At 36.3% G+C, this 15217-nt stretch overlaps 1 protein-coding gene across 1 annotated transcript in view; it reads right to left on the bottom strand.

The window, feature by feature from the left end:
• The window catches only part of C2H10orf67 (chromosome 2 C10orf67 homolog), a 51278-nt gene continuing 37225 nt past the window's right edge, over positions 1165-15217 (bottom strand). The window contains exons 10-14 of the mRNA XM_021386569.1: positions 10298-10401; positions 10145-10204; positions 5367-5454; positions 4312-4392; positions 1165-1580 (exon numbers count right to left, since the gene is read on the bottom strand). Of these exons, the coding sequence (XP_021242244.1) occupies positions 1569-1580; positions 4312-4392; positions 5367-5454; positions 10145-10204; positions 10298-10401 (345 nt within the window). The 3' untranslated portion in view covers positions 1165-1568. The remainder of the gene's footprint in view (positions 1581-4311; positions 4393-5366; positions 5455-10144; positions 10205-10297; positions 10402-15217) is intronic.

Here is a 15217-nt window from a genome sequence, read left to right as displayed (position 1 = left end):
GCACATCCTTTTGTCATTCCCGAAGGTTGTTCTTTAGGTTCCATCATTTCTTAATGGCAGATTTAGCGCAGAGTTTAATTGAACTAAGGTTTACAGGTATTTTGAGTTTCTTACACAAAACGACAGTGCTAATTATCAGTCCAGCTACAATGCAGAGTACCTGGATGGGATAACTCAATGGCTAAGTTTATGGATCGTCCTCTAAAGGGATGACTGACCTCAATGGGGCTCATTCATCTCATTAAAACACTCCGAGGGATCCTGGGCCCTAAGCAGGTTTAAGTTGTTAGGAGGTGTCTTTAGGTGCGGACTTCTGATGCCTTCTGCTCTAATGCACTGGAGTTATATGCACATTTTGTTAACGCTGAATTATTTACATTCCCAATATTCTTTTATCTGTGCTTGTACGTTAAAGAGGGGCTAAAGCAAAAACTAGACAAAACCTTAGCTCCAACTGAATCCACAGTAGAGGGCACTTATGCATGAGCAGGCTGAAGTGCACAGCTGGATGAATGGTACCAAACTTTTAGAAGTCACATATTAATTTGAATAATACTGTTTTAAACTTCTGCAAGAAGTACGTTGCATCATCTTTAGAATTTGGGGGAAAAAAAGACCAAAGCTATTTCCAGAACATTCATGTGGATACCAGCAGGTCTGTAGTGGGAAGTTACTGAAGAGCAGATTCTGCCCAGGTGCTGCTGCTGTTTGTGAAAAGCCCAGTTGCTAAAGCCCAGGGGGTTGTTTGAGCACATGGCTTTAAGAGGAATAGCCAAGAACTAAGAGAGATACGTGCTTAAAAAAGACATTTAAGCAATGCTGTCACACACTTAAATTCATTTGTTTATCATGTTCTTTTAAAACAAAAAAGGTAGCTAAAATAATTAAATAACTTTGCACTGACTGGAACTCACGCAATCTTCGCAGAATGCCATTCTACCTTTGGACAAAATGACATCAGCACAGATCAGACATTTTCTCTCCTGGCTGTGTGCAGGCGGGTCTCTGATAACAGCTAAGCAGGGCTGAAAGGCTGACTGCTGGAAGGAAAGGACAGCAAGGCCACGGCTTCCACGGCTGAGCTGGAAGCCACCCCCAGAGCTGGCGACTCGTCCAAGGGTCGGTGCGCGGCCATGTGCGGGGTGGAGCTGTCCGTGGTGCTGAAGCGCGGAGCGGGGCGCGGCACCTGTCCGTGGTGCTGAAGGTGAGGGGAGGGCACGGCCCCAAGTAGCTGTAGGCCAGGGGAGCTGGCAGCGGGCTATGACGTAGATTGAATTTCTTGGGTCTCTCTTTTCTGCAAAGATCAGCACTTATTAAAATGCCAGCAGCAATTATTTTCAGGGGAAATGACAGACAGCAGACAGAGCTTGCCACAAAAAAACGTCCATATGGACTATATTTGCCCACATCCATTTGGGCAACCTGGTAAGAGAACGACTTCATGTAGGCCAGGCTGCTAGAAGATTGCACTCTGCTTGTGCTGAAAGAATCAAACTGAATTACTGTGTGGCTTCTTCTATTAACAATCAACAAACAGCATGAAAAAGCAATACAGCACAGCAGTATTTTTAATCTTGGTCCTGTTTAAAAAAAAATAACAACAACAAAAAGTAGTCAAAAACCCAATGGTTTATAACCTGACTTTCAAGTCTATTTATTTGTATATTTTTTTAACTTCATTACTGTTTTGTACTTAGTATTATCTGTTGAATATAACATATATATCTTCATACACATCATATAGTTCTACATAATGTGTTTTATCTTTGATTCATGAAGAGACTTGCATAATAAGGGTGCTCTTGTTTTGAATGATGCAACATTTGGCTCAAACTCATAAAACACTGGTAGTTACCAAAAGCAGCTAGTAACAGTGCCTAGCTGGACAAGTTCCTGCTTGGTAGGTGTTTGAAAAGGTTATGCATTTGTTAGACAGTCTTTGAAGAGTAAAGGAAACTAGTGTTAATTTTATTGTGTGAAGACTCCAGCCTCTAAAGTTATTGGACTTTCATCTGCTTATCAAGAATGCTCACTCTCTCATGTGAAACTAGAAGAGGCATAAACACACAAACATCCAGAACATCCCCACTTGCTTAATCAAAATTATTAAAAAAATATTAGAGGATTCCTGAAAGTCCTCTGCTCATGTCTTGAATAAGATAGGTAAGTGTGAATTTGTTATTAAAGAGCTTTTTGCCTCAAATCCCAAAGAATCCTCCACTGGGGAGTCATCTCCAGCAAGAATATAATAGATTCAAGTCATTTTGAGTGTAGCCTTCCACACGAGGGGGAACTGACACTGAATCAATGCTTCAAAAGCATGCAGGACTAACTTAACTCTCTTTTCATAGCCTCAGCAAACAGCTGACTGGAAGAAGGAAAAATCTGATTGTTCCTCTGAAGGAGCAAAATACTGACATACAACATATTCTTCGTGGTTGCCCTTATCACTGTTATTTATTGATCACCACACAGTCAATGCTAACTGAAAAACAGTAGAGATAACTAAATGTTTCCAGGATTAGGACTGTCCAAGGGATCAAGCCTGTCAGAACAATCACCACACTTGTGATATCTGTAACTCATCCCAAAATAAAAGTAGTTTGAACATACAGAATCAGAACAACAGAAGTAGAGCTAGATAAACAGAACACAAAGAGTAGAGCAATGTTCAAAGTAAAAACTTGTTTGCTGAATTATATAACAAAACCAAAGGGAAATATTTAAATGACATTCATGCATTTACAGATAGAAATGTAGAAAAGGTAGCAATTCTCCATACTTACATAGCCAGAAATACAAACGAAAATTACAACAAATCATTTAGGAGTGTGTAGTTGGTTCTAGACATAAACACAACCACTTGAATTAAACAGCACTATCCACATATTTGATATTAAGTATCTTGACAGAGAAGGAACCATAAGGTATCAGTAAATAAATTGTTATGCTACATATCAAATAAACAAAAAGCCCTCATAATGATCCTGCTTTTTAAATAAACCAATAACTAACATTCTAAGAGATGGAGTGAACAGTATTGTGCTTAATTGCAATTACATTTTTAAAAATTATTTAATAGTATAGATATTGAAAAGAAGAGAGTTCAGTATTATAATCATGCTGCATTGTTGTTGTAGTGTGTTTTTGATGTTAAAAGAAAAGGTAAAAAAAGTTCTCATAATGTTCTTCAAATACAGTTTAGTGGCGATATTAGAATTCAGCATCAAAATGGCATTATGTTCACCTCTTTTCTCATGGGATACAGAATCACACAGAACTGCAGGCATTGGAGGGGACCTCTGGAGATCATCTAGTCCAACCCCACTGCCAACACAGATTCCCTAGAGTAGGTTGCACAGGAAAGCATCCAGGCAGGTTTTGAATATCTCCAAAGAAGGAAACCCACAACCTCTGTATACATCAAAGTTTTGCAAGAAAAAGGTGTCTGGAGAAATATGATTATGTTCAAGTTTAAGAAATAAATACTTAAATTGCAGAATATGTTATGATGCATCAAAGATTTCAAACTAACCATCTTCAAACGCTGGCCATTTTTGTTATGTTTAGAAGCCTAGGCAATTCATCTGTGTCTTCTTTCTGCTTTCCAGTAGGCTGGGAATATAATGGGGGCTAGATGAGAAATATTTTCTTTTTGAGGATCGTTAGAAGCTATTGGTTTACTGCAACGTGGATCCCTCCCCTGAACTAATCTGATAATCCGTCCACTGAGGTTGAGGCATTAGGCTTAAAAGACATAATGAAACATTACTGTTTGGGCAACTGTCCTGTTCGGAACTTTAGAATCCCATTCATTTCTCACTTAAGTCACTCTGGTCTTCCCATTTATTTTAGTACTAGATGAATCAAGCTTGTATCAGTCTTGTTACTCACTGAAACAATGCTAATTTGATTCATAGTCAGGTAGTTACAGCTGCAGCCACAAATATCTATTTATTATTTTAAGTTATACTGGCTTTAAAACTGAATCTGTTTTGCTTTTCATGAATGTTTGTTGTTGCATGTACATGACAACAAACATGTGGAAGATATGAATATGTTAAATATTAAAATCATGTGAAATGCATTTAATCATAATTCATGTTGCAAAGAAATATATCTCTATCTCAGCAACAAGTCATTGTCTGACTTTGAGAAACTCTTTCTTTGAAACAATCGTTCATTATGAAAATGATGAATGTTGACTCCTGGATATGTGAAAGTCTTATGCTTCACATAATTGTAAAAAATACTACCACTTCTTACTGCAGAAAACATCTAAGCTTTTATGTTTAGAAGAAAAATGCTTACCAAAGTTGAAAGTGAATGTAAGCCAGCTTTGAATCTGTTTGTACCTTTTATAACATTTTCAATACAAACAGGGCAAACCATCTGTAAATGACAGACCAGACATATATTACACACATTTTAAAAAGACAGTGTAGTTTAAGGCATATGAGCTGATAAGGAAGAAATCAACATTAATAAAAGATTTGGAAAAGGATGCAACATTTTTGACTCTTACTTAATATGGCATTGCAGTGTAAAATCTTTTATAAATCAGAAGAATGCATCTTAACTTGCCTTTTCCTGAATTGTCTATTTTTTTACAAGAAGAGTTGAATATATTTGCAACTGAAGTTGATATGTGAATAACCTATATATGTATGGATAGATCAGATATATTTCCTTTATCAGGAAAAAAATCAGTGGAAAATACTATTTTAATCTAACATTGTGTCTGAACATTCATTATTTTAGGGATAAACTCAAAAGATTTTCAGTCTGACAAGATCCATTCTACTTCAGTCTCCCTGAAATTCTTACTACACTGTCAGAACTGCATAAAGGGGACAAAACACATATGACTCTGTATGAAGGAAATAAAAGTAATTCTTCCATTTAACACCAACTGCTGTGCAATGAATGAATTTTAAACACCTACACCTCCTTTTTCTGTTTTGTCAAAATCCTTTTCTTAGATCTCTCCAAGCACAGTGTGTTGTATCTCTAACTTGCGAGAACACAACCTGAATGCAACACAAAAAGAACTGTGCTAATCTGTGTCCATTCAAAGAGGGACCTACTGAAATCTTTTGAAAAATTAGAGGACCTAGCGATTTATTCCAGCAAATGTACAATTTATGTGGCATTTGTACATATACTATGTACAAAAGACTGTGCTGCGTGCAGCTGAGCATATCCAGCCTTATTGGATTTACCATTTCACAATTTTTGCTCTCAAATTTTTTTGACTTTATGCTATGAGCTGGCTTCTATGACTTGTTATATTGGAAAGGTCAGAATGACTTTCAATAAAATCAAAACAATTAAGAAAACAACCCAGGTGCTGTGTCTTTACTTACTGTTTCCCTAGGAGATGTACATTTAAGTGCTAGTAACTGGCGTTGCAGAGTTTGCCTAAGAAACATCTCGTCCTTAATCGCGTGCAGACTGAAAAAAATTTCACATGAAATGAACTTATACTATGCTGCCATTCCTAAGAATTACAATACATAATATTAAAAACGTATTGAAACCAAATGTTTAAAGTGTGAAAATAACTATAATGAAGCAGACATTTGATTGATATTTTCTTCTCTCTGAAATAAATGAGACTCTTAAATACAGGTGAAGGATAGCCATTCTGGGTAGCCTCAACCTTTTTGCTGTGCCCAAATAAAATTTGCATTCACTCAGAATTTGAAAATGAGAAACTTACTTGATTTCATCAGTAGTGAATATTAAGTACGTCTTTTATCTCTCCTCAATAAATTCACTAATCTTTGCCTCTTCTCTGCTGAATGCTCTACAACTCCTGTGTACATCCTGTGAATATGATTTCTATAGGGTTTCAAGTATCAGAAATCTTCAATTCTGTTCATTCTACAGTGATTCTTTGTAAAGAGATATTTTAGGCTAAGGATGCAATGATAGTTCATTTTAAGAATGAATGACAAATACATTCTTTGAACATGTCAAGTCTTTTGATGTCTGAGTGTTTTTTTATTAGAAGAAAGAGGACACAGCTTAGCAGAGCAAGAATAGACACACTCTGGCTTTAATCTGATTTCATACTACTGAAAAGATTGTGTAAAACGCAAATGAAAATAGCAGAAAACAGAAATAAAAGACCAGACTAAACCAGAAAAACATAAATAAAGTGTTGGTAGTTTCTGTTCCTTTAACACATATAGAACTGTCATAAATAAATACACAAGCACCCCAAGCACTTTCAATACAGAAAAAGGTTAAGTAATAGGGAACTATATCCTCTATCACAAGTTTAAAGTTGCCAGTTAGAGAAAATTTACTTTTTGTATCTTTTCCAGGCTTTGGGGGAAATAATTAGGTAAACACTATTGATCAGAGAAAGTAGAACAAATAACCAGTAAGCATTCAGCTATTCATGGGACACATATACATTAAAATGACATTAATATATTGCATTAAGTATATTATATTATATGCATGGGTAAAGTAACAGATCTTACGCAGTGGAAAAATCTGTGAGGAATAGAAACACAACTGGAATTTTAAACACTGTCATTTTTCTGTCTGTAAATTTACAGTATCTTTAACCACTGAGTGCTGATACTTTATCTAATCAATGAAAATTGCTGCCTAATTTCTCAAGGTCCAGCTCATGAGGTAATTTGAACAGCTGTACATTTTTTTCCCTCTTTCTGTTGAAAGAAAGTTATTACAATTCTGAAACTGAACTTTTAAATTAAGGTAAGTGAAGGAAAAAGGATGAAAATTGTACCAAGTGGTAAGTTTTTTCTTAAGTAAAGGAACTTGTTTGGATTGTTTGGATTATTTTTCCTGGTATTTTTCACAAAAGTTTGATAACTAGCATTTAAACAGTCTCTTGTGCCACAAAATAACCATACAGAGTTCAGGTGCAGTTAAATAATACTAGAAGACAACACGACGTGATACGACTCCAGTCTTTGACATTTAAAGATTTTAAAGTAAAAAAAACCTCAGTATAATTAAAAAGAATTATTACAAAATAATTTTACATTAACTAGCATCTCCTACAGCTGTTATAGATGAGTGGACAAAGAGATTATAAAGTTTGAGTTCTGTGCCCTGTGTGTGTCTGGTTACAAGACGAGAACTTCACAGATCTTTTACCAACAAATAGTAAATTAAGAAAGAAGGAAAACTTAAATGGATTTAATTTTTATGAAAAACAAAAGAGAAATGATATTAGAAGGAGCAATCAATGCATGAAAGCTGCTCTGAAAGTAATGTTTCCAGTTTTATTATGTTGGCCCACACTATCAGAAGCAGATGTTGATAGTATGGCTGTAGGAGTTGAACCTTCCTGCCAATATTCTGGTACATTTTGCTGCTGTGTGACAGATGGCAGCAGAGGGGCAGTCTGACAGAATGGCATCTGACATGGTAGTAAGAAGTAAAGGAGTGTAACTGAATTGGAAAAATGGAAAAAATGGCTGCCACTGACATTCATCAACGCTTGCTGAATGTTCCCGAAGACCAACCAGTGGATGTGAGCACAGTGAGGCAGTGGGTGATGTGATTCAACAGTGGAGGCAATGACAGTAGGTCACCTCTGCTTAAGCAGATTTTTACAAGTGTGACATGCAGGCTCTTGTTCTTTGCTGGAGGAAATGCATAGCTAATGGTGGTGACTGTGTTGAAAAATAGTGCTTTGTAGCTGAGAATATGCTCTATCAAATACTGTTATTATGCTCTTTGTATTGATTATTATTTCAGTGGGAAAAAAAAATAGGGGGCATTACTTTCGGAGCAACCAACATTCAATGCTCTCTAGATATTTTTCAGACACTTCATCCACCAGGCCACAGTCTTGGTGATGTTCTTAAAGCACATATAAGTTTTTCTGGTCACAAGAGGGCTCACATGTTTTATACTCAAAATTTCAAACTATGAACATAATAGAATAATAATTTATAGCATTGTACAGCATAAAATTCAAGGTAAATATGCTGCCCAGGTAATCATACTGTCATGTAAAAATAAACTGCACAGTCCTTTAATATACTGTCAGGAAGAAAAAAGAAGCCAAAATAATCATTTTCCTTCCTACAGACTATTTGTATCTTATAATTAGTTGCCTTTTTATCAAAATTAATCTGTATCCATGATGCAACAGTTCTTTGCTACATATAAGATTAGAAATTAATCTCTTTCTTAAGCAACTAATTTTAATGTTCTCTGTTAAAAAATGCTCCAGCCTCTGCCCATTCAGGTAACACAGTAAATACTCATTAAGATAGAGCTGAGTAGATAACAATAATATAATTTTATTTTTCTACTGAGACTCGCATGATTACTAAGAATGCTGATAAGACTGTCATTATGTTATCACTATATCAACATAATGTATTCTCACAATTTTCAGGTGAGAGGATAACTTGAGGCCAATTTCAGTGAATAACAAACTTAACAAGAAGCTCTCCATTGACCTTAGGGGTATTGTATCAAACCGTACAAGCACAAAGGACGAAGTGTTTGCTGTGCAACGGATGTACCTTCATTACAGTTCAGTATTTGTAGGACAGGAATTACAGCATTCTCACACCTTGGAGAGGTGTTGCGGAGATAAAAAATAAAGGAAAATAACCATCTGAAGTACAGTAGAGTATGCAGTTGGAAGGGAATTTGTTTTTCTAAATACGATATCAGCCCAATTGGATTTGAAACTCCCTTGAAATTCTGAGAGAACAAACTGACCCTGGACGTGTTCAAGAACCGTGTAGATGTGGCACTGAGGGACATGGTTAGTGGGCCAGTGGGGATGGGTTGGGGTTGGACTAGATGATCTTAGAGGTCTTTTCCAACCTTAATGATTCTGTGATTCTATGATTCTATTATATGTGGAATTTAGAAATTCTTAATCTGTTGTTTTCTTCCTAAAATAGCATTGAGCTATCATGGCCTATGAGAATGATGTTTTTAGAGCATGATGCCAAGTGCCTATGTTGCTCATTCTAAGATGCAGACTGATGTTATGTGGGTGTCTGAAAATTCAAGGGTCTAGAGATAGCAGCAGAAGACTGCATAGTGCAGAGTGAGCCAAACCTAATGCCGTCTGATCTGTGCTGCCTATACAGAACACAAAACACCAGAAAAGCTCTAGAGTTTTACCTTGAAGAACTGATTGCTTTATTCCAAATGACAATATGAGTGATGTAGTTGTCTTCATAATTAAAAATTACTTGTCAGTATAAATATAGTCATAGCACATCTGGCTACTCAAGTGTTTCTTGCTCTAGAAATACCGTAGGGGTTTTTCAGTTGGCAGGATTTGTGCAAAGACCAGCTTAAGACCAAGGAAGTTTCTATCCTTTCCAGAGTTTTCAATATTACTCACAGATGGCAAACAAGGAAACTGTGCTGAAGTGGTGTGATGTAGAAGCACAATTCTCAACAGGTATCTATGGCTGAGCAGTGATCCATAGGATCCTCAGTGTTAATTTGCTAGAAATTCATTACATTTGACATCTGGAGGAAATTTGTGGGTTTCAATAAATCAGTATGTTCCAGCCAAAATGTTTCAGAATGCAGAGAAGGAAGAAAAAGAAGAAGAAAACCATCTGAGTAGAAGAGCACACATAAAGGAGGACTGCGACTGCATGAAAAAAAAAAAAAAAAGAAGAAAGTCCTGTAATTCTGGGATAGAGAAACCGTAGTTACGGAAAATGTTGAAGCATGAAAGAAGACAGATGAAAAAGATCTTTGAGAAAGAGGAGCATTAAGAAGGAAGACACAGAGAAACAAATTGTTTAAACAAGGATCTTAGCAGATCAAAACCTCATTCAAGCATGTGGCAGAAGGCTCTCAATGAAAAATTAGTCTAACAGCATTCACACAAGTTTTGTTTCTAAAATCATTGGTTACTATTTACACAATCATACAAAACTACCTGTTTGAAATGTTTACGGTCTGTTACAAGCAGGTGAACAGTATATTATTCAACTCAGTATTACTTAATTCCAATTTTTAAAATTTAGCTATTATATCTTCAGATGCTAATAACTATGTAACTGAACAATGTATAAAGCAACCTCAATTTTCATTAATATAATTTGCAAAGTCTGTAGGCCTTCAGTATTTCATAAATGCAACCAACGGTGTTACAATACTATACCTGTTTCGTACAATCTGGAATTTCTTTTTCCATATTGTATGACTTTGCTCAGTCTTCTTTCTAAAAAGAAAAAAATATAAAAAGAAGTGGTTGAAATTGCGTAGGGGCTCCTTAAGTGTCTTCAAAACACATCTTAGAAATGTTGACCACTACCTTGCTCTGGTTTGCCTTTCTTGATCTTCACATTTCTTCAGTTTCCCATTTTCAGCAGTCAGGGTCCTTTCAGCAGATTGCTGCTCAGGTGCTACATTTGTTATCTAAATGTAAGTAAAACATTACTTATTTTCTAAATCAACTCGCAAAAACAAATACAAGTTTTGCTCATACACAGTGCTGTTCTTGGGACAAGTTCTCCTATTTTGGGCTATTAAATATTTCCAGTACTCTGTTAATAATCAAAAGATTTTGTAGCCTAAGCCAGCAGTTCAAAGTCGGCTCATTTTTTCCTTTGTTTCTAAGAATGGTGACAGGCAATATTTTGGCAGTTGTAACAAAAGCAGCACTGTGGGCAAAGATGCATTTGTCCTAGGTATATGTGTCTGAACATCTTAGTGCTGTATATGTGCCTGAAACTCATCTTAGAGTTATCAGTGGGAAAATTACCATTGCCTTCAATGTAGGAAGACTCAGGACTGATCACTGTAAATTCCCCAGAGCAAAACCAGCAATATGTGGAAAGTGTACAGTAAAGAAACTAGAAAAACTTATTACTCTCAGATCTAGACCTGATTTGCACGATTGTGTCTATACTTTGGGCCCAGGAATACTTCCTGATCTTTGGTTCTGTGTGGATGACCTGAGGTAAATCAGTCCCATGTCAAGTCTAAGGGCAGAAAAACCTGGGTGCACAGACTTAGAAGGAAGCTGCGGGCCATTTCCAGTATGGATCACTGGATGGAAGGACAAATGCAGGTGCCAGCGGAGCACCCATAGGGGAGACCTCATTTCTCTCTGCAACTACCTGAAAGGAGGCTGCAGAAAGGAGAGGGTTGGTCTCTTCTCTTGCATGATGGGAAATAGGACACAAAGAAACAGTCTCAAGTTGTGCTAGGGGAGGCTTAGATTGGATATTAGGAAGAATTATTTCAAGGAAAGAGTGGTCAAACATTGGAATGGACTGCACAGGGGAATGGTGGAGGTATTTCATAGACATGTGGACATGGCACTAAAGAGCATGGGACTCAGGAGGTCAGGTTATGGTTAGACTTGATGATCTTGAAGGTCTTTTCCAACCTGAACGATCCTACGATTTCTCTTCCATAAGAAGTTCCCTTTGAAATTTTCTTTTCTTCTCAGGCAGTATCATTTCACTTTTACCTTACACTGGCAGATTAGTCACTGCAATTTCTTTTTCTTCTACTTGCAGTGCTGAAATCTAACAATGGCCGTGAAAACCTGGTTTAGTTTCCTATAATACTTTTATCTTTCAGGAAATTAGAGTGCCATTAACTGTGCATGACATGTCAGGAATCTGCAACAAGCTAACCCACTTTAAATACACCATTCTCTCTCAGCAAGCTGTCATATATATTACTTTCTCCAACTGTGAATTATAGCCTACACTGCACAGAGAAAATCAAAAATCAAATGAAAAAAACAACAAAGATGAAAAGCCTGGTCAGCCCTCTCCTCAGTCATTTCCCGCTTCTTCTTCACACCTCATCCAAAAACATATTCCTTCCTCCAGGAGAAATATTTAATCCCTGTTATATTTCCACGGTTCTCCACACAGACACACTGCACACGAGTCTGGTACATTACACACTCATCTGTTTGAACAGAAATTTCAAGCTGTCAGTAGTGTTTTGTATTAAACCCTTGCCCTATCCACATCAAGTCATCATTTTGTTTTCTCAGCTGCAGATGCATTCCATTTTCTCTCAAATACACATGCTGGTAGCTGTGTGGCTAGTTCAGAGGTGTAAACATCAGAGTTAAAGAATAGATAGTGTGGCAGATACATGGCAGTACCAGGCCTTTTAAATAAAGAAAAGCCATGTTACCAATGTACTATTAAAAATCAAATTAAATTCACTGCAAATATTAATTATTATTAAAAGACTGCAAAACCAATCACATGACCAAATTCAGCTTCCAACATCAATTTTCACTGGTAACACTCCAGAGTTCAGTAGCAATACAGCTGGGTAAATGGAGAGTTGTAAAAACAGAATTAGGCCCACTGTGACTACACACAAAATATCAAACCATGTGCGTAATGGTGCAAAGCAGCTCTGAAGTCCTAAGATTTTATTTCCAGCTGATTCTTTCTAAGAATTACAGATGCTTGAAATATAAGGCTAATAGGGTTCCTGTAACCTTGATCGATTCCCTCACTGACTGCTGGGACAGGTTAGGGTAGAAAAGACCACATTTGAAGACTTTCCGTAATTTGAAGATCCCTAGCTCTTGGAATGGTCCCCTCAGGAAGCAGTAGCTGTTCTGAACTCTAGTTCAGGATGGCAGTCAAAAAGAAAATGAGAGTTGTACCTGTTCTCCCTTCAAGAGCTTGTGTGAAAAAATGGTTAAAAAAATAGACTTTAAAAAACTTTAATCCCTAGAGTTTGTAATATTTCTACTTAAAAAAATAAAATAAAAAAAAAATATTTGCTTAAATCTCTGTCACCATGTGTATCTCTCAGAATGATTCACTTCCTGTCCAAAAAGAAGAGCAAATATCTTTGCAAATGTGGAAAGCAACCGTAAGCTGGATAAAATGACAACATTTGAAGATAAGTGAAACTCCTGCCCCATTTCACAAGTGTCTCCAGATCACAGAATCAATCTCTTAATCAGAAAAATCCTTGCTATTTAAGCTATGTTTCTTGTCCTTCTGTTTTAAAACCTCATGCAGGCATAATTAAGATTCTATTCAGAATTAAATATAAAATTGATATGAAATAGTAAATGTTATTTGCCTCTTCCCATCATTTGGAATATTAGTCCATTTTCATTTTTGCTTTTTAAAATTAGGATTGTATCTAGGTATTTATTTTTGTCAGTCACTCAGTGCAGGATGATTGACTAAATGTTATACCCTCTTTAAGCTGATTGAAGCTAATGAAACAAATTTCTGCCCCCTATTGATCTATCCAATGAAACACGGCTGAAGGGCTGAGAAACTATAGCTTTCTTCCTTCCATTTGATTTAAGTTCCCATGTTAGATTAATGTTGTTAAGATTAGGACACCCCATCCATAAGCCTCCTGAATAATCTCCACTGTGAACCTGAGCTCTCAACAGCCACCCATGGTACATATGCATGGTCATTGGACTGCCTCAACACATGACCATCTGTCATCATTGCATGGTGCCTCTCCACAACTGGGTCGGACCCTTGCCTGAGGGCATTAGGTTCCAGACAATGCTGGTTTAGATGAACAGTTTGGTTAACACTACAAGGGCCATCTGTTCTACAGGAAATCCTTTCTCTGTGTCATTAATGAAGTATTTGTAGCACATAACTATATATTTGTCTACTTGTGTAAGCTTTTAGGTAATAGGAATTGTTGGGGCATGTTATTTGCAACTGAACAGAATAGTCTGCAAAAATACCAAATTTTGTTACATATATCATGTTTACCTGTTACACCTGTTGGTAGAGATGAAAACCAAACACATATTTAGCAGTGGAAGTAGTAAATTAGCTATGGTTTCAGCATAGTTATAACACCTCAGAACCTCAGGCAATCTAAAAGAACTGAACCTTGATCTAAACCTTGCTAAAAAAGTCTATTGTCTTCTGAAAAACAAAATATTAATCCTATTGAAGGATTCCAAAATTTAACTTTGGTAGGGAAGTGCTGCTTTTCTGTAGCATGTTAACATGTTGATTATAAGAATAATATTTCAGGGAAGACATTTCATATATTTCTGCCTGTAATAAAATACATAATTTATTTCCAGAAAATGAAGCATAGCCAGAACCTAATTACTTATGTTTTACATGCTTACTATGCTTTCCATCCACTGTTCAAATAGGCTTGGCTTTCAGATACTGAAACTGTGACTTGCTGAGTAGGAAGAAAAACAGCTGGGAAAGAGCACTTTGCAACTATTATTTTGCTAGAATCTCCCCTTCCTCCAAAACTCATTTTCATCTTAAAAGGTGAAAGGAGAAATTCAGCATACCCTACTTTGAACAAAAATTATTTATATTACAGAGAGAATTTCATCTTGGACAAGACTGCTAATTGCCTGAAAATTTCTAAATGTGATCACTGTGGGCTGAACAGCCATGAAGGCCCAGAGGTGGATGAAAATGCACTGGGTGCATAGACTTCACTTTCTACCTAATGCAGATGAGTGTTGTATCAGACACAGTGACCTGACTGGGAATCTATACTGAGGAACTTCGGAAGTACCATTTCCTTTTTCATAAATTCTGAAATTACCTCTACTTGAGAAATTAAAAAAAAATCTAGCCTGAAGTTATTGATTATTGGATGTACTTACATCCAATAGCCTCCTTTTAGTCTACTTAAGCTCAAAAAATTTGGAAAACTTGAACAAACCTCAACACTATTTGAAAACTGAAACATAGATTTTAACCCTAATAGATCATTTTTTCCCCAACAACTACAGTGATTAGAAGATTTTACAGTAACATTGACTATGCATCAAAGAATCAAAATACAGAGAAAGAAAACCGTTTAGTCTCTACTAAATACTACGAGCTAAGGGACAAATTTAGGGAACCTAGAGAATAAAATGGAACTGAAAGTAATGAAACTATGAAACAGATTTCAGGAGAACTACGGCAAGACTTTGACACTCCTTCTGCTGTACTGTTACACCCTTCTCACTATTACATTTCTTGAACATGAATTATTTGCTCTAAATAGAGGAAATAATCAAACAAAAATTTAAATCTGTTTGACGGAAATAGGTAGAATGATATACTTTTCCTTCTCTAATCTACTGTTTCCTTAATGAACTTGTGTCCAACTCCTCTTTGCTCAACCGTGTATTATGCAGTCATCAGCTACCACAAAAACAGTTTAAACAGATATCCTATTATTTTCAATATCTTAATCTATAACAAAATAGATTTTCTTATGTAAATAAAATCCC

Source organism: Numida meleagris, chromosome 2, assembly GCF_002078875.1.
Source record: "Numida meleagris isolate 19003 breed g44 Domestic line chromosome 2, NumMel1.0, whole genome shotgun sequence".
Taxonomy (NCBI): Eukaryota; Metazoa; Chordata; class Aves; order Galliformes; family Numididae; genus Numida; species Numida meleagris.
The sequence above is the reverse complement of the archived record's forward strand: the minus strand, read 5'-3'. Positions and strand labels throughout refer to the sequence as shown.